Source organism: Leptosomus discolor, chromosome 9, assembly GCF_034619465.1.
Source record: "Leptosomus discolor isolate bLepDis1 chromosome 9, bLepDis1.hap2, whole genome shotgun sequence".
NCBI classification, from domain to species: domain Eukaryota; kingdom Metazoa; phylum Chordata; class Aves; order Leptosomiformes; family Leptosomidae; genus Leptosomus; species Leptosomus discolor.
Genome location: NC_141399.1, coordinates 14,550,925 through 14,569,385, shown reverse-complemented (window position 1 = coordinate 14,569,385; position 18,461 = coordinate 14,550,925). Strand labels below are relative to the sequence as shown.

The following is an 18,461-nucleotide window of genomic DNA, read 5'->3' as shown; positions in this document are numbered from 1 at the left end:
CCATGACACCAGGGGGGACCCAAGCCCTATGGATTATGTGTGTTTGCACCATCTGCTCCTTATTCTGCAGGTGACATTCCTGTAGTTGGGGGCAGTAATATGTCCCTGGAAGCACACGGACTAATGTACCTGAGCGTGTTAAGGCTGGCAGCCTTGTCCAGGGCTTGTCCTTCCCTCACACGGGGGGCTCTGGCTGCCTATGCCTACTTTCTGAAAGATTTATCTCCCTGGGACTTGTTGGCCGGCTTGTCTCTGAAGATGAGGGATGCTCCTGGTCATGCTGCAGGATTTCTCTTGTAGTTCAAGTGGGTGCTGGAAGAGGAGGAGGTCTGGACCGTGTCTGCACCTGCAGCAAGGCAGGGCTGGAGCTTACTCCCTTTTGCTGGAGGATGGGAAGGAATCTCCATCCCCATCCTGGGAAGGAGAAAATTGTTCGTGACTCTCACAGCAGCTTCCGGCAGCAACCTGGGAGCCTGCGCCTGGTCCCCATCAGCCCTTTTGGGGCACTGGGACCTCCTGTACCCACCAACTCACCTGACCTCGTTCCTTCACCTCTCAGTTTGGCTGTGCCTGACAGCTGCCGCTTTGCAGCTCCCGTGGCTCCACCGAGGTGGGAACAGCTGGGTGGTTCAGCCCTGGGAAGCGCAGGCAGGCAGGCAAGGTGTAAATTGCATGGTGGGCTGCCTTCGCCAAGGTGAAAATGAAAAACCCTCCTAGCTATCGAGCCTGGCGTTTCGCAGCTCCCACGGTCCAAATGCACTCCCTCCACCACTGCGGAGAGGATCTTGGAGGCTGATTTTCACCTGTCTGTCTCGAAGCCACAGCGCTGCCGTGACAGCAGGGTGATGTCCTGGTTGTCAGCAGGATGGGGGCCGGCTGCGGGAAGCGAGGGAAGCGTGCTGGTGAGCTGGGCAGGGAGGGATGCTGATGGGTGCAGGAGGTGCTAATTGCCAGGCGCTGTATTTTGCTACCTGGAGGATTTGCTATCCTTTGGCAAGACTGTTTTCCACTGCTGTAGTGCTGGTGGTGCCGCTCGTTTTTCCTGCTGGATGATGGAAATGGCCTTTTCTTGATTGCAATACTATCACCTTCTGTTTCTGAAACACCTCGTGGCCCAGAGGATTTGAAAGTAAAGTGCACGTGCGTGGGAGCAGTCTTACCACCTCTGAAATGTGAGTTTCTCCAGGCTGGGAAGCAGAAGCTGTTTTGCAGCCCTCAGCAGCCTGGTGTTCGTGGCTGTGCTGTGTGCTGGAGCTGGCTCTGAGTGTTGGCCGTGCTGGGAGGCAGGGCCAGCCGGCTCCACGTGCACCCTGCTTGAGCTGTAAGCTGAGATGTTGGGGTTTCCTTGGGGTTTGAGGTATTACTGGTGTAAAGCACATCTGCCTGCCTCTCCCTCCAGCAGCTTGTCCTGCCTTCTGCCCAAGCCAGCTCTTGGGCCAATGGTTCCTTCCCAGCCCCTGCCTGACTCCTGCCCCTCAGCAGGCAGTCCCAGGCACCCAGGCTTCATCCCTGTCTCCCGTGGTCAGGCTGCAGATCAGCAGGGAGGAGCAGAATCACAGAAGGGTTTGGGTTGGAAGAGACCTTCCTTATGTCCAATCTAAACCTGCCCTCTTTTGGTTTAAAACCATTGCCCCTTGTCTTGTCACTACAGGCCTTGGTAAAAGTCTCTCTCCATCTTTCTTAGAAGTGCCCTTTGTATATTGAAAGGCTGCAATAAGGTCTCCCTGAGTCTTCTCTTCTCCAGGCTGAACAATCCCAACTCTCTCAGCCTTTCTCCGTAGCAGAGGTGTTTTAGCTGTTGGACTGTTTCTGTGGACCACTCTGGACCTTCTCTGACAGGCCCGTGACTGTCTTGTGCTGGAGACCCCAGAACTGGATGCAATGCTCCAGGTGAGGTTTCACAAGAGCAGAGCAGAGGGGGAGCATCCCCTCCCTTAACCTGCTGGCCATGCTGCTTGTAGTGCAGCGCAGGAGCCGCTTGGCTTTCTGGGCTGCAAGCACACATTGAAACAAGTTTAAAACCCAAGGAGGAGGGAGTGCCTTTTATTTTTTTTTGCTTTCATCAGCTCAGACTTGGAATCAAAGCAGCTTTTAACCTCAAGTTGCTGTCTGGGCAAGGAGAAATGGAAACAGGGACATCCTCAGTTTGGGTCCAGGATGGTGAGATGGGCCCATGAGGAGTCTGTCCCCTGGATGAACTGGGAGAGTGCCGAAGGACACTGAGTGCTGTGCAGACTGAATTGCAAAGCATCCCTGCACTACCTAGCGCCCGTGGTCTCAGATAAGCAGGGATGACACACCGAGCGTGGAGCGTGTGAGGAAGCGAGGCGGATGTGGCACACAGCGCGCTCCCTCCAGTCCTAGCTGGTGGCTCAGTTTCAGCTCTAATTTTAGCAACTGATTTTAGGGCCTTTCAGCGCCACATGGGTTTTGTTGTTTCTTTAAAATCCCTGAGACCGAAGCGTCCGACCCCTTCACGGAGAGGAGGAGAGGATGGATGCCTCTGGCTGGAAGCAAGAGGTGGGAGGAGGTGCTGGCATGTGGAGATGGGGCTGGCAGGTCCTTGGGGGTCCCGCCATGCTCCCCCCAGGGCAGGAGCCAGACACCCACTCTGCATCGTTGGCATTTAGCAAATCGTACTTGAGGCTGCTGGTCCAATTCGGTAGCAGGGTGGACCTGGCTGTAAGCTGGCGGTGGGCTGACCCTGTTCTCCAACTGCCTATGGAAAACCCACTCCTCCTGTGGCTGGTGTCACTCTGGGGTTGCAGCAGGATGTGGATGGAGCTGGCCCTGTGTGCCCAGCACCCTTCTCCTTCACTGCGATGGTGGTGACGCATCCCATTGCCATAAGAGCAGAGGTGAGTGGCAGCACTGGGTATGTTGTGCCAAGCTGATCTTCAGACAGCCCCTGGTAAACAACCTGCAGCTGCTTCTTGGGTCTGGGTCCCCTCCTGGTGCAGCCTTGGGCCACATGCTCATTGATCCCTCTGGGGGCTCCCCTCTCGATTGGGACTGTGCAGAGAGAAGTCAATGCTTAGTCTGGATCCTGCACCACTGTTTTCCCAGTGGCTGGCAGGCTTCAGCCAGTCCCAGCTTTTCGGCAGTGCCCAGCAGCAGATACCTGGCTAGTGGCAAGGAGGGCAGCTCAGGGAGCTACCTGGTGCCCTTAAGGTGGAAGAGTGGGAGTAGCTGCTGAGTGACCGGTCGCTTGCTCCCTGCAGTTTTTCTGGTCCTAGCTGGGTTTTGAGGGTGATTTTTTTTAGGCGCTGCAGGCAGGACATCCTCCAGCAGGGGTGAATGACAGGCGCAGGCGATGGCTGTGCACATATGGCACAGTGGCGGCTGGGACGTGAGGCAGACGTCTCTGCAGTGGAGCCAGAAGCTGCTGGGCAGCACGGAGAGTGTAGCCGCTGGCCCTGGTCCAGCAGGAAGCTCAGTGGTGACATGAAAAGCTTCTCCCCTACTACTCCCACAGCCATCGGTCCTGAAACACTGACTCAGCGGGCTAGCATGGCTTAACCATCACCCTATGTGCGATGCCAGGAGGTCTTGGTGATGGGCTGTGGGGCTGGAGGGCTTGTGGCCAGAATTGAGGTGAAGACAGCAGCTGCCTCCCCACCACCTTCCTGGCAACCCTAGAAGTGTTTTGGGGCAGACAGTGGGTTCAGCTTTAGCCTGAGCACCAGCATGCCTGGGCATGGTGAGGATCCTGAGAGCATCCACAAGGCTTGTTTGTTGGTCTCCTAACAAGCCGAATTCTTCCAGCAGTGGGAGATGAAGCAGATCCTGTTGGTGGCATTTGAATTCCTGAGTGGACAAGCCCAACAGAGTGACAAAGCTGGTCCCTGCAGTGCCCCAGCTTGCCTTCTGCTTCCCAGCAGGTGCCAAGAGGCACGGAGTGACATGAGCACCCTGCCACTTCCTTCCATTTTGGCACAATTCTGCTGGTGTTTTAACGACTGCAGGTGATGTCTCAGCTGCCTTGTCGCGTTTCCCATAGCCCTGGAACTGCTCTCCTGGCTGCCTGGGGAAGCAGGGGCGTCCTCTGGCTGGGAGACCATGCCCAAGACATTCTGTGGGCAGACAGTGGGGTCTATTCCTTAATGGATGAGTGGGGAGAGGAAAATTTGTGCTGCCAGGGAGATTCTACGTCCTGCTGCTGGGGAGGATCTCCTGAAATGCTGGTTCAGTGCATAATCCTTGTCGTCCTTGTTGATACACGAGGCCGAAGGATGCTCCATTCCTAGAAGGATGAGGCCAACCTAGAGAAAGTCCTACAGGGAGTCTGGTGGTGGGTGATTTGGAAACAACCCAGGGTTAAAGATTGGGCAGGGTGTTACTTCACTTGGGAAAGAGGAGCGCAAGAGACTTTCCTTACATAAACTCTTGTTCCCAAGAGAATGGTGAGCAACACTCCACCATGGCCCTTGGATGGGCCAAGAAGGAGTTGGCTTCATGGGAAGCAGTAGATGTGATATAGCAGGAGTATGCCTGAGCTGCTGTGCATGTCAGGATTGAACTGGTGGGCTCTGGATGCACTGGCCTTTGCTGTGTACGTGTAGCTTGACTGTATGGATTATGTGCAATACATACCATGCTTCACATGCCCGGTGGAGGGTCCTGCACAGAAATAAGCCTTGTGTGCTGTGCTGCCACCTCCATTGCTGCTGGTTGTAGGAAAGGCGAGCTCCCGGCAGAGGCTGAGAAGGGAGGTGGCACAGCACGACCTTGTGAAGGGACGGGTCCCCTTCCCTGCCCTACTTACTGCGTCTTGCTGTCCTAGCCAGAAGCCTGGCCCTGATCCTGTTGATGTCCCACTGTTCACCTCTTGCTGAGCTCCTCCGCCCGTGTGAGACTGCATTTGATTTGACTGGAGGGCTCTGCCATGCAAACTCCACATCCACCTTGCTGCTCCATCTGTTGGCTTAGCTGCACAGTTAGCGAGGGGCTTCCTCCTCAGCTGCAGAGTGTATTACTGCCTGTTGAGCATCTCTCTTGTTTTGCCATGTTGTTAAGCCTTCACTAATTTGCTGTCTGCTTATGCCTTCGCCTTTGGACTCTGCTCTCCAGTCTCTCCAGGTTGTTTCTTTCCCTTGCAGCAGCCTTGCAGCCTTCCCCGCTGCTGGGATAATCCAAGCCTGCTCTGTCCTATGCTGACACCCACCTCTTGGTTGCACTTTGCTGCACCTCTGCCTGCACTTGCCTGTCCTCTGTCTGCCTTGTGATCAACCCAAAGGAGATCAGAAGGGTGATCTCCCTTGCATCCCCTTTGGATGATCCCCTTATGCATTTTTTTGGATGATCCCCTTATCCGTTTCTGTTGTCGTGGCTCCCCACCTCATCACCTCTGCCCTTAGGTCTTTATGCAGCCTCAACCTTTTGGTCTCAGCCCAGACAGGACAGCAGTCCCAGCTGCCACCTCCCTGCTCCTTCTTGGGGATGTTGTCCTCTCCTGAGCCCAGCTGCCAGTGCTGAGCTCTGCAGCAGCCCTGCCAGGAGCTGGGTTGCGCTGAGAAAAAGCACAGGAGCAGAGGCCAGTCTGGCTCCCACTTGGATTTGTACAGGTATAAATTAGGACCACCAGGCTTTGATTTCCCACCATTTACTTTTGGGGAAAACCCTGGATGAATTGGGAAGAAGTCAAGTATTAAGCATCCCTGTAGCTGTCTGTAATAAGGCAGGCATTGGTATTGACAGTGAGTGTCAGGCCACTCTAGCGTCATCCCAGTGACCTGGTCCATGGCTGTGGGCTTTAGCTGCAGGGCACCTGTGCTCTTCTGGCTTCAGGGAGACAAAGCTGCTTCCCACCTTGGCAGGGTAGAGCATCCTTGTCTCTCTTATAGGATAATCCCTGAGTGTGAAGCAGCATTTAGCTCAAGAGCCAGTCTGGGACCCTGCTTTTCATAGAGTTTTGCATTTTTATACCTTATAAAGCTCCAACTCACACATTTTGTGTGTGTGGAAGGGGCATTGTTTGGGCTTTGGGGGAGTCACTACTATGGCTCTGTAATTGGAAGGCGAGTTGTAGCAGCCTAGATAAATTGTAGGGAGAGGGTATGTCCCAGATCTGCTCTTTAGGAACCCCAGAGTGGGCTTTGGGAAGTCAGCTTGGGTTGTCTTGGAGGCTGGACTGGAGCCTTGAGGTTTTAGACTGGTTAGAGACCTCATACGAATTTAGTGAAGGTCTCTTTGCTCTAAGATCCTTTGAGTTATCTTCGTCTTCATTAAGTGGTGGAGGGCCAGCTGAATGCACCCCAAAAACCTGCGAATCTTGGAGATACCCGTCTCTGGTATGTGTTGCAGTAACCTAAAATAACGAACTGAGCTGAAGATTGGCTGATGAGCTTGTGGTTGATAGAGCAAAGGGCAGAGCAGTGGGGAGGGTTCTTGTCTGTGTTGTTGCTGAAAAAGCAGGAGTGATATGAGCCGCCTCTGCTCGGCTGCTAAAAACAGCCTGTCTTGTTTTTATTTAATACAGTTTTGATCTGTGTGCGTTAGTGCTTCACCTGCCTGCAAGTGGGAACTCCAGGCTCCAAGTGCCTTGGAAGCCCGCCTGCGTCCTTGCGTGTCCCTGCAGCACGGGTTCATGAACGTGGTTCCTCGTCGATTGGAGGAAGGACTCTGCCGGAATTCAGGCTTGAAGGCTTTGGGATGGGACGGGTGAAGCTTCTGCTGGGGTTTGTGGTTCTGCTGCTGTGGTGCTCCTGGGTAAACTGAGGCTCTGCAGAGCCAGCTCCTGCAGGCTTTCCTGGGAAAATAGACGCAAAAACGGCTCACAGGGGGTTTTGTCCCTGACTTGCTTGCACAGCATCCTGCCAGCATGGAGGTGGCTCTCCAGGTGGCCTTGCTGGCAGCGCCGGGGAGAGGGTCAGCATTGGCTCTCATCTGTTGTGGATTCTGCCTGGTGCTGGCATTTGGCTGGGAAGTAAATTATTCAAAATCAGCTTAGTCCATCCCCAGGGTTGAAGTGGGTCAGGAACGAACAGGCTTTTGTAAGGTCATGATTGATGTGTCCATAGAGCTTGTCCTTGGAGAGGGGCCAGCCCTGGCTTCGGAGAGTACTGGAGGGACAAGGACCCTGCCGGAGGATGTCTGGGCAAGCCATGCCAGGGGGGATGTGGCAAGGAGGAGGATGAGGATAGTTGAGGTGGGGAGGAAGAGGAGGATAGTCGGGGCAAGGAGGAGGAAGAAGATAGTCGGGGTGGTTGCAGGGTTAAATAAAAGCTGTCAGTGATTTGAAAAGGCGAAAGAAAGAAAAAGAAAACCTGCTGAAGAGACACTCTCCATTCTCACCCGGCTTGTAATCAGCCGCCCCCTCTGCTAGTGAGCAGCTGGCGGGCGGGCGGGTGAAGAGGGGGTGGCAAGAGGGGTCCAGCTGCTCCTCGGCCTGGCCCTGGCACCCCAGAGTCCCCGCAGCCCTGGCTCGGCGGGGGCCAGGGCATGGCCTGGGGGCACATGCCCCTGTCACGGGTCCCTGGCAGGCTGCAGGGGGGCTGAGGTCTTGAAGTGTGCTGCCAGGGGGAGGTGGGGTGAGGAAGAGGAGGAGGGGGAGTTGTCTGAAATGCCAAGGATTCATCTTCCACTCCCTCTGCCCTTGCTGTTCTGAAAGGAGCTGCTTGAGCTGTCGGCTCTGGATTATATTAATTAGTGGAGAAGTGCTACGCCTGCTCGTGGGGCCATGCTGTCGGGAGGAGCTGGAGACTTGGCAAGTCTATGCAAAGCAGCTGCTGGGCTCCCCAAAACCCTCTCGGTCCATCCCAAAATGAGCACACCAAAACCAAGGCTGAGCTGGGGCAGCTGAGTCTCCCCAGGCTTTCGGGATCTTCTCCTTGAGCCTGGATGGCTGCTCACCCCAGGGCCAAACCCGCTGGCCCTGGCACACAGGAGGCTGTTGTGACAGGGAAAGCAGCACTGCAGTTTCAGGATGGGACTCACTGCTCCTCGCTGGGCCCCCATGTCTGTGGGCGAAGCACGTCTAGGACACTGCCAGGCTGGCAGGTCCATGTGTTGGAGGGCTGCCGGAGTGGAGGGTGAGGACACATCCCTAACCCGCGGTTGTCTGCTGTCTTTCAGGAGAGGAAGCTGTGCGCCCACCCCCGGATCGAGATCTACAAGGAGGACCGCATCTACTTCGTGTGTCCCCTTGCCCGCCAAGGGGACTTCTACGTGCCTGAAATGAAAGAACTGGAGAGGAAAAGCAGGGCTGCTGCAGCTGAGGCTGAGGACACCCAGACAGACATCACAGGTATCTGTGGCCTGCACACGGGCTCCACCTTTGATCAGCATCAGCCCTCCCAAAGGTGGGGGTCCTGGTGTCCCTGGTGCTTTCACCTGAGCAGGCAGAAATGGGCCGACTTGTGCCCACCTGGCGCTCAACCACTGTCTCAGCACACCTCTTCCCCTCACCCTGGGCTGAGATAGGATCTTGTGCCCGAGGTGTCACGCTACACGTCAGGGAGCACCTAGGCACCCCTGCAGTGTCAGAGCAAGGGCCAAGGTGCTGCCAAGCTGCCGGCCCACTGTTGTCAGAGCAGAGCTGGATCTTGCAGCTTTTGGTTGCAGCTGGGCTTGTTTTTCTCCTTGTCATATACATCTTCCTTGCTTTCATCTTCATCTGTTACATATTGGGATTGCGAAGAGCTTAAATACCAGGTTGCTGTAGCTGGTGGTGGAGTTGCCCGATAGCATCTGCTCAGCGAGATCTGTTGGAGCCTGGATGTATTCATACAGGAAGGGACCACAATGGCTGTAGGCGCAGAACAGCAGTGCTATAGTGACTCGAAATGCTAGTTGCCGTTGCCGGCCCACGTGCTCACGTGTCTGCAAGATGCGGGAGCCGGCTAGCCGAGCGTTCCCGGGCGCTGGACGGCGCAGCCGCACCGGCCACTGGTGGGGGCAGCCGCCTCCTCCTACCCTGCCGGTCTCCCGCACTTGTGTAACGGGCATGAAAAAACCATGACAGCTCTCCTCGCCTCCTGGGGAGTTTGGTCATTTGTTTTAACACATCTTCAGGTTTGGGTTGCTTTAATTCTTAATCGCGTGTGGCGTAACAGCAAGCCTAGGAATTGCTTTCTGGGAGCTCTGTCCATTTAGTGATGCAATGAAGAGTCTAATTGGAACGGTTTCCCAGTGCTTTGAGGTGCTGTGTTTTTGCGGTGCTTGCTCGGCTCTTTGCTTTTTTTGTCTGCCTTGTGGTGGGGCAGCTGCTTTGGGCACCAGCCCGGGTTGGCCAAAGGCGCCCCACAGCCTGCTCGCTCTGGCACCTTCCCATGGTTGCCCCTTGGTTTTGGAGAGGGATGGCAGGACCCGTGTGAGCAAAATCTGCGTCCGGTCGGTGGCTTCAGCAGCTGTGTGTGCTCCCTTCTGTGCCACTTGGGGTGCGCGGTCCCGCAGCACAGCCAGGGGATGCTCGGTGCAGCCACTGCCCTGCACCCCGCCTGTCTCGGTGCTTTCCCTGGGATGCCACTGCCAGTGTGCCAGTGATGGGGGAGTCCCCTGCCCTGTTGGAAGAAGGGCTAGGAAGGTTTAAGACAGCAAATGATTTTGGACTTTCTTATGTGGGAGACCCTGGGCCAGGGTCACCGTCAGCAGTACTGGGCTGGCTCCTCCACCATCCTCCCCTTCCAGTCACGTAGATGAGCTTTTGTCAGCGCAATCTGATGTGGTGTCATCTGCTGAGTCTGCACAAAACCAGCTTAAAATAATAATAGCTGTGAGAGGTTGGCCTTGCCTCTGAGACTAGAGTTGAGCTTGGATGTTGCACTATGATCACCATCAATACCGGGCATGGTGGCAGGAGCAGGTCTGGTGGGGTGTCACATCCTTGCTCTGGCCATTGGGGAGGGCTGAACTTTCAGGTTGTTTGTGCCACTCCTGCCTGAGGGTCTTGGAGGTCCTCGTAAACTCCTGCATCCCCATGATGTCGCAGCGTCCCGGGCTGGTACCACTGCTCTCAGCTGGGGAGGGTGGCACTGCGTGGGGAGGCTCTGGGCTTGTGCAAAGGGAAATGGTGCCCAGTGAGCATCTTTGTCCCACTGCCACTGGCCTGCTGACATTAGGGCCTCTGTTGCTGGTGGTGCTGTCCCAGCCCTAGCCATTGAGTGGCTGTTAGGCTGCCTCTCGTTCGGAGGGCATCCGCATCTTGCCGCCAAAGTCTGGTATGGGTTTTCTGAGCCCTGGTGCGAGAGGAGATCCTGCTGGAGGGGGCAGCCGGTGGATCTCCCCTCTGCCCAGCTGCTTGCTGGAGACAAAGGAGATGCCTTGGGCTCTCACTCCTGATGTGGCAGCAGATGAAACCCGCTCTTTCCCCCTCTCACAAAATACTGAAATAGCAGCACCGAGTGTGCGATTTCAGATCACACATCATATTTAGTAGTGCTCTGCATGGACGCAGCACCTTTTGGTCATGGCTCATGAAATTCCCCGCCAGCAGCTGTATTATACTGTCCTCAAATTAAAGACTTCAGGAGTTCCCGGTGGAAGGTGCTGCCATTTCTCCTTGTCTGTTGTTGTGGCTGGTGCCAGGTGGTACCGAGTGACTTGGATGTGTAAGAAAAGCTTGGATTTATTTTCTTGAGCCTCCTGACCTTGGAATGCATCTCTCCAATTAGGCTGTCATCTGCTGTCCTTGCTCCTGAGCTCACCCTGCAAGGTGTTGGGTGCCTGTGGCTCCAAACGAAGCCAATGGCCTCAAAGACTGTGGGATGTCATCCAGGGTCTCTGCTTTCTGCTGCTGCTCTGCACAGAGCAGGGTGCTGGCAGCTCTGCTGAGGACAGACACACTCGGCACGCAAGGAAGGGGCCAGTGGCTGTGGCTGCCTCCGCACCAATTCCGTCCCTTCTTCACCATCGTCAGGGTCATCGGGAAGCATTTTTGGAAGGTGGCTGACGGGTCTCCAGGGGGCCGGTGTCAATCACGATTAGTTGGTTTCTACTTAATTATTTTCCGGGGCTTTGGCATCAGCACAGCACTCAGCGGGCCCTCGCTCCTGGCTTGCTCTCAGCAGCATGCTCTCCAGTGTGACCCCTCTGCGGCGCATGGAAGGTGAAAGCAAACAAAAGCAGCCTCTTGACACGGGCTTGCTGGCATGAACACAGATGGTCTCTAAGCACGTGTCTCTGCCCAGAGTCTCAGGTGCTCATTTTGCTGGAGCTGGGTCTGTCCAGGAGCGTCTAGGTGCAACCGACGGCATCCCCCACTGAGCCCCAGTGCCACAGGGGGGCACCTTCCCTGACGTGCTCTGCCTCATCCCTGCTTTCTTCCGTGCTCCGAAGAGCCCTGCCTGGTCTGCCTGCCTGCCTGTACATCCTGAGAAGGGTCTGACCGCACAGCTCCTGCCGTGCCTTCCTGCTGCTCTGCCTGCTCCAGCCCCTCTCCTGGTGGCTTGTGTGTGAGCGTCAGCAAGCACAGAGGAGCTATGCTCCTCCTGGCAGCGCATTGATCTATTATTTAGCAGCAGAGACGATGAATATTTGATTGAACAGGGGGAAAGAGAGGGCCTGGGTGCACCAAGAGGGGAGTGACGCTTGGGCATCAGTGTCATGCTGGGACAATGTGGGAAGGGAGATGGTCCTCCTTCCTGGCGGGATTTGGGGATGCCAGTACCCAAGGTGGCACGGGGCTGAGCTGGTGGGGGGACTGGCTCTCCACCAGGCTCATTAGCAGTGTGGGATGAGTGGTTCCTGTACACCCATCTCTGGCTGGTCTTTTGGTGTTTGGCTGCTTGGCTTCCCTTCTTCCTAGGTGGCCCTGGCCTTTGGGGAGCTCTTCAACACCCTGCTGGGGCTTCACCCTGGGCTGTGTCTGTTTTTTACAAATAAAAACTTGCCAGGTTCCACGTTCCCATGGAGTGAAGGTGCAGCGGGATGGCTACACCATCCTTGGGGAAGCAAAGCAGAGGAGGCGGTTTCCACAGGACGGCTGGCACCTCACTGCACACCGGAGGGAAAAGCCATGCTGGATCCAGATGGTGGGCTGGATCCTGGTGCAAGGACCAGCCTTGGGAAGTAGGATGAAGGGGATGGGCAGTGGCTTGCTGGGGGACTGAGCAAGGTGCCTAGGGCAGGATGGAGAAGTGGGTGTGAGGGCTGCCAGAAACCTCTGTGCCTGCAGGACGAGAGCTGGTGCCACAAGGCACCTTCCAATGAGGCTTTGGTTGCCCTCTTGGAGCCTCGCTGCCTTCCCTGCCTGACCTCTCCTGGCTGTGCTGGGACAGCTGGGGGTTCCTGCCAGAGCTGACCCCACACCATCCCTAGCAGCAGCGGGTCTGTCTCTCACCCTGCCCACCCTGGACATCCGTCCCCGGCCAGGTTGGGTGGCTGTGCCAGAGCCAGCCTTGTCCTGCGCAGAGGAGAGCGAGGCTGCTGAAATGGGCAAATTTGCCAGCTGAGACTGCTCAAACATGATCAGAAGTGACAGAGCGGTGAAAAAGTGCATGGCTGAAAGGAAACAGGACTCGATTTATTGTCGCCCTTGGAGTGAGGGAGAAGGAGGCGGCTGCAGGGGTGAAGACAGTGGTGCTTTCCTGTGGTGGTGGCTTGGAGCAGTGTGTAGGTCAGCTTCATCGCTGTTTTCCCCTTCCCGAGTGCTGCTCCCCTCCTCAGGAGCTCCTTTGCTTTGTGGCATGGGGTTACATGATGGCTTCCCAGCGAAAATGGCCCCCGGGGTGACATGGGAGGGGTGCTGCACAGGCAGGGTACGGCTTGGAGGGTTGAGGTCACTCTTGTCCTGGATTTCAGAGGGATGTGAGATGACCATAAATGACATGAGCTGTCATGAAGCCGTGATGGGAATGTGTCCATGTCATGTCAGGCCACCAATTTGGCCAAATTCGAAATTTTTTTTTTTTTTTTTTTGAGATCCCCGCTAGAGACCTTGCAAACCTTCAAGGCTTGGGGGCTGCATGCTCCCCTCCGTCCCCCACAGCTCTCCGTCTTCCCGGAGGCTCCCTGCTGACCTGCTGAGGTCCTGCCAGGTGGGACAGCATCTTCCGCCTTTCCGCTGCCCACTCGGTGGCCGCCATCCCCTTCGGCGAGTGCCTCACCGGCAGTGTGCAGAACATTCTTTTTAACTTAGAGTAAATGTAGTTTCCATGTTGAGGTGCTCGCTGATGCTGCAGCAACGGCAGTGCTTGTCAGTGGGTGATGGTTCTTTTCTCCTTTTCGTGGCTGAGGTCACCAGGCATCGCTTGGGTGGGTGGCCCAGGGCTCAGCTTGTGCTAGGTGCGGAAGGGCTTGTGTGCCATGACAAAGGCGAGAGGGTAGAGGCTCAGGTTCCTCTTCAGGCACCCACTGGGTGGGATGAAGCTGATACGCCATCCAGGTGGGATGCAGCAGTGGGCACGTTGTGTCTGTGGGTCCTCACTGGCTGCTCCTCACCCTGCTACCGCTGCTCAGTCCTCTCCAAGCAGCCCTCATTCAGCTGGCAGGACTGTGGGATGATGCCGCTCAGAAGGCAGAGGACTGCCATTTACGAGCAGTTCTGCTGGCAGCTGCCCAGGCTGGGAAGAAAAACAGCAAAAAAAGGGGATTTAAGGGTGTTTGGAAGGAAAGTTCCCTCCTTGGTGGGTCTCCTCCAGATTGGTGGCTGCCACAGTTGGAGGAGGGTGAGCAGCCTAGCCCTGGGTGCAGGAGCCCAAGGAGGCTGGAGACGCCTGTGGGAGTCCAGGGCAGCCCTGTGCTGGTGGTTGGGGATGGAGCCCTGTCAGCAGGAGCCAGCGTGGAGGAGAAGGCTCTACTCTTCCGCCTGGGAGCCCCTCTGTGGTCGTAGCCGTCCTCTTTGCCACTTCCCAGCCCTGGTGGCGGCAAGCCGTGGTCCTCCCCTGGTGCTGCTGCTGAGTAGGGCTCCTCCTGTTTTCCTTCTGGTGCAGGGCATGATCCTCAGCAGGGGCATCTGGCCCGGCATGAGTGGAACCGCTGGAGGAGCGGAGGTGCCAGGAAGCAGCCGAGCCCAGCACACGTTTCCTGCCGGTGCGAGGCAGGCAGGAGGAGAGTGGAGTGGGGAGAACGGTGATGGAGGAGCCCACCCAGTTTTTGCTGCTGCTGTCGTAATTAACAATGTGGATCTGTGATGTCATAACCAGTGACATGGATCTGTGATGCCATAATCAACAATGATTAATGTTTTACAGGAGGGTTTTGTCTCCCAGCTGGTTGCTCCGGCAACAACACTGAGCTGCTGGTCTCAATGTGACATGCTCTTCTCGTTCTCGACTCCTTAATTGTGTTGCCGACCGAGCTAACGAGGCAGGGATCCAGGGAGGGGGCAGTGGGCCAAGGGGTCTGCCTGGGCAGGCGGGGGCAGCACCCAGGGCAGGTTGCTGGGCTGCGAGAAGGGGTGTGAGCTGGTGGCCAGGTGATGTGGAGAAGTGCCGAGCAAGCTGGGAAGGCTCCCTCCATCCTCTGGCACCCCAAGTCCCGTCTGCTGCTGCCCTGCCTGCCCTCACACGGCTTCCGGAGCTGATGGCTGCGGGGGAGCCATGCAGGGAGCAGGAGCGGGTTGTAGGGGGTGCTGAAGGCAGCATTAGAATGTCCTGGCATGTGGCTGGACGTACACCTGCCTCTGGCAGTGGCACATCTGAGGACCTGCCTACGTGCTGCCTTCCCCTTGGGTGCTCGAGCAATGCTGTAGCTCCTCATCACTCTCGCAGCACGGCAGCCCGCTTCTCGCCTCGTTCCTGGTGCCGTGCTGGGGCCAGGGTTATCCCCCAGCTCCCAGGCCGGGCATTCTCCCTAAGGAAAAGCTTGCCGGGTCCTTGGTGTGTGCATGGAGAGCAGCAGTGGGGCCAGGGCACAGCTGGGAAGCCAGGATTTGTTTGTGCTGGCTTGGGGGTTCCCTGATTTCAGGGACTGCTTGAGTCCAGCTCATGCTTGTCTTTACTAGATCAGTTCTCAAAGGCACACGATGTGACAAGAGGTGGGAGCTGGTCTGCACTGTGGCCTGACACCTCTGAGGTTTTTCTGGTGGCTTCAAAGGCTGTGATACCCCCCTCACCTCCTTCCCGTAGCGTTCACTCCCTCCCCTTCTCTCTCCATCCCAGGGGCCGACACTATGAGTGAGACAAGCTCCATCAGCATGGAAGCCACAACTGACAGCAGAGACACCTCGGTGGCCACCTCCATCCTGCTGCCCTTCCCAGCTAGCCGTGGCCGGGAGGAGGCGGACAACCGCAGCGAGCACAGCTACAGCGAGTCGGGGGCCAGCGGCTCCTCCTTTGAAGAGCTGGACCTGGAGGTCACTGGGGATGGGGAGGGAGCCCCAGGCCTGCTGCCCAACGTGGGCTACACGGGCAACCAGGAGGTCACAGACAAGTGGACCAAAGAGCCCATTGCTGCGGAGAGAGGAGAAGAGTGAAGCGGAGACCTGGCTGCCTCGACTCCTGCTGGGGTCTGAGTTACTGGGAACCAGTTGCCTTTCACATCTTCTTCCCCTCCAGCCGAGAGATTCTGGTTGCTGATTCCCCCTGGGACCTGCTCTCCCTCTTTGCAGAAAGGGTGTTTGACCGTTTCGGGGATGCCGGGAAGCGGGGGGTCTCCTGCAGCACTCGGCGGTGCGGGGTAGGTGCAGGCTGGGGTGGCAGTGAAATGCATTTGCTGTTTCTGTGTCTCTAGATGCATCGCAAATTCCTCACAGGCACCTCGAGGGGGGTGGTGGTGGATGGCAGAGGTGTCCCCCTTCGTCTCTGCTGGTGCCTTTCTCACCCTCAGCTTCTCTCTGCCGCACTGCCGCGTGTTTTCTAGCACCAAAGAGCCGTGTGTAGGGTCGGTTGGGTTTGTTCCCCTCTTCTCTTCCCCTTGATGAAAAATGGAAACATCCCATGTAAACCTGGTCCTCCTGGCACTGCCATGGGCACTTTTGGGGTCTGTAATAAAGTGGATGCTTTTCCTCACTGGTGGCCGGTGGCATTGCTGACTGCCTCTTGGCTGATCATGCCATCCTGCCATGTGGTGGGGAGCGGGCAGAAGCTGCTGGTGGGCTGCCCCACACACCCTCCAACTGAGCGGGGGAGCTGCCCGAGAGCTCTGCATCCCCGCTGCTCGCACTTGCTCCTTGCCTGGGCGACCCAGCGGGGCCACGGGGACCGTCTCTGGCTTCTGCAAACTGCCGGGGGAGCAGGGAAGGGTCCCAGCCACCGTGCTGGGCTGGGCAGGGCTGGAGGGAGGTGGCATCCCCACTCCTCTTGGGAACCTGTTGAAAGTAAAACCAGTAAAGCCCAGTCCCTGGGCTGCTAGTGAGCCTGGCACCACTGTGTTCCTCTGTGGCAGTGGGGGACCAACCTGCCTGTGCAGTGCCTCCCCGGCATCCCATCTGCCTGCTCCCGCAGCTGTGGGGTGCAGGCAGGGAGGGCTGCCCATGCTGGTCCCAGTTCCCTGTCCCCTAGCTAGGGACAAGGGAGCAGCCTGGACATCACCACCACGGTGCCCCAGGACAATGCCAGGTGCCAGAGCAACTTGCCTGGCTGGCAGAGCTCAGCCCCAGCCCCCCAGTGCCCCCAGTGCTTCTGGCAGCCCAAGGCTTGTTCTGTGGCAGTCAGATGTGGCAGCCCAAAACTGGGACTTGGGGTACGGGTGCAAGGGGCAGGGGAGGCTTGGCTGTCCCTTCGTGGTGGGGACATGTCCTCCCTGGCTTGCAAAGGTCATGATTAGTCCTCAGCCAGTGATTGACATGAGATTGTTCATAAATATTTTGTGCTCCGAGTGATAAAATATTAAACTCCTCCAGCCCACATGGAAAAATATTGCTCTTCCCAGTGTTTATCTTTCTTGCCAGTTATTACAAAACTGCCAAGCCCCCTGAAATATTTATGCCTGGCTGAGGCTCGGGGGGGGGGGGGCTTGGAGCCAGACAGTGGATCCTAATGTCACTTGTCCCCTAACCCCACTGAAGATGGGGGCCAGAGAGGCTTTGCCATCATCCTTCTACTGTCAGCAGCATCGAAGCAGCAGCCAGGAGGATGCAGCCAGTGCTGGGACACATGCGAGGCTTGTGCCAGGTCCCATGTGCCAGGGGGAAGTGGGACCTTGGTGGTGCCAGCATCCTTCAGCATGTCTCAGCCCCCCCGGCTGGCTGTCTCCCCCTGGCCAAGGGTAGCGACATCCCCCAGCCTAGGCATCCTCTCCCTACTGCCCCACTCTGTGCTAAGAGTCTTGAAAGGAGATGGGCTGGCAGGGTCTGGGATCCTGGTGCTGTGGGACCCCAGGGGGGACCTTACCATGGAGGTCCTGGGTTATGCCCACCCAAGTCAGGACTGCTGGGGGGGACAGGGTGGGTCTAACTCTTGCTGCAGCGCCCTAATCCACAGCCTGCAAGCACAGCAGTTGGCAGTGGGGACTCTGAGGCACAGGGTGGTGGGGTGTTTACTCGGGGTGGTGCCCCAGAGGCACCCCTGGCCCCTGCCCATGCCTGCAGCTCCTGCATCATCCCTGTCCTGTTCTTGTCCCTGAGTCATGGAACTCTCCAGGACAGCCAGGCTGCCAGTGTGGGACCGATGGGGATGCAGCACGGTGGGATCTTGAGTGGCCAAATGGCTCCAGAAAGGGTTTGGGCAAGTGGTGGAGACCTGGAACGCTAAATCCAGCTGCTGCCTCTGTGTTTGGAGGAGGCAGCTCAGGGAGCATTGACCGAAGCCTTCTGCCAGCTTGGTGCTTGGGCTGATGGTGAGTGCCGGGAGATGTGTAGAGCGCAGGGGTCAGCGGGCTGATTTGGACCCCTGGGTGCTCCCCAAGGGCTTGGGGAGCACGGGGCAGGCTGGGTGGGAGGCTGAGCTGGGCAGCAGAGGAACAGCCTCAGGGGCACCAGCTTGTGGTGCTGGAGCTGGGGCTGGGACCCATTTTGCTGGGCTGGGAATGAGATGGGGGGTTCTGGGGCTGGGGGAGCAGGTGCTGAGCAGGTCCTACCTGCTTTGGCTGCATCCTGCCTCTGCCTAGCCTGGATCTGGCCGTCTGTTGCCTGCATCTAGCTGTGTCCTGCCTGTCCCCTGCCTTCCCTGGCCATGTCCTGCCTGTCCCCTGCCTTCCCTGGCCATGTCCTGCCTGTGCCCTGCCTGGATCCGGCCATGTCCTCCCCGGCTCTGCCCAAGCCCCGCCAGCCTCCAGCCCTGCCGGTGCCCTGCCTGGCGCGGCGGCGCCAGGAGCGGGCGGAGGGCAGGCGGGGCTGCCCCGGGGGTGCCGCTGCCCGCCGGGCCGGGGCCGGGCCGGGGCCGGGGCCGGGCCGGGCCGGACCGGGGCGGGGGCCGGGGCCGGGCCGGGCCGGGCGGGGGGCGGAGCGGCTCCTCTCGCCTGGGGCTGGCGGAGTGTCAGAGGCGGCGGCGGGAGGCGGCGGCAGCCGCAGCTCCGAGGCAGCCGCGGCACCGGCACCGACACCGGCTCCCGGCACAGCCCGCCGGGCCCAGGTAAGGGCTGCGGTCCCACCCCGGCGTTCCCGGCCGCGCCCGTCCCAGTGGCCTGGGGCCGCGCCGTGCCCC

General features: G+C 57.9%; 1 protein-coding gene across 1 annotated transcript in view; it reads left to right on the top strand.

Annotated features, from left to right (window-relative positions):
• Positions 1 to 15,386, top strand: part of TEX264 (testis expressed 264, ER-phagy receptor) — a 39,556-nt gene extending 24,170 nt beyond the window's left edge. Inside the window, exons 3-4 of the mRNA XM_009954039.2 lie at positions 8,074 to 8,245; positions 15,039 to 15,386. Coding sequence (XP_009952341.2) covers positions 8,074 to 8,245; positions 15,039 to 15,352 — 486 coding nt within the window. The 3' untranslated portion in view covers positions 15,353 to 15,386. The remainder of the gene's footprint in view (positions 1 to 8,073; positions 8,246 to 15,038) is intronic.
• Positions 15,387 to 18,461: the final 3,075 nt, after the last annotated feature.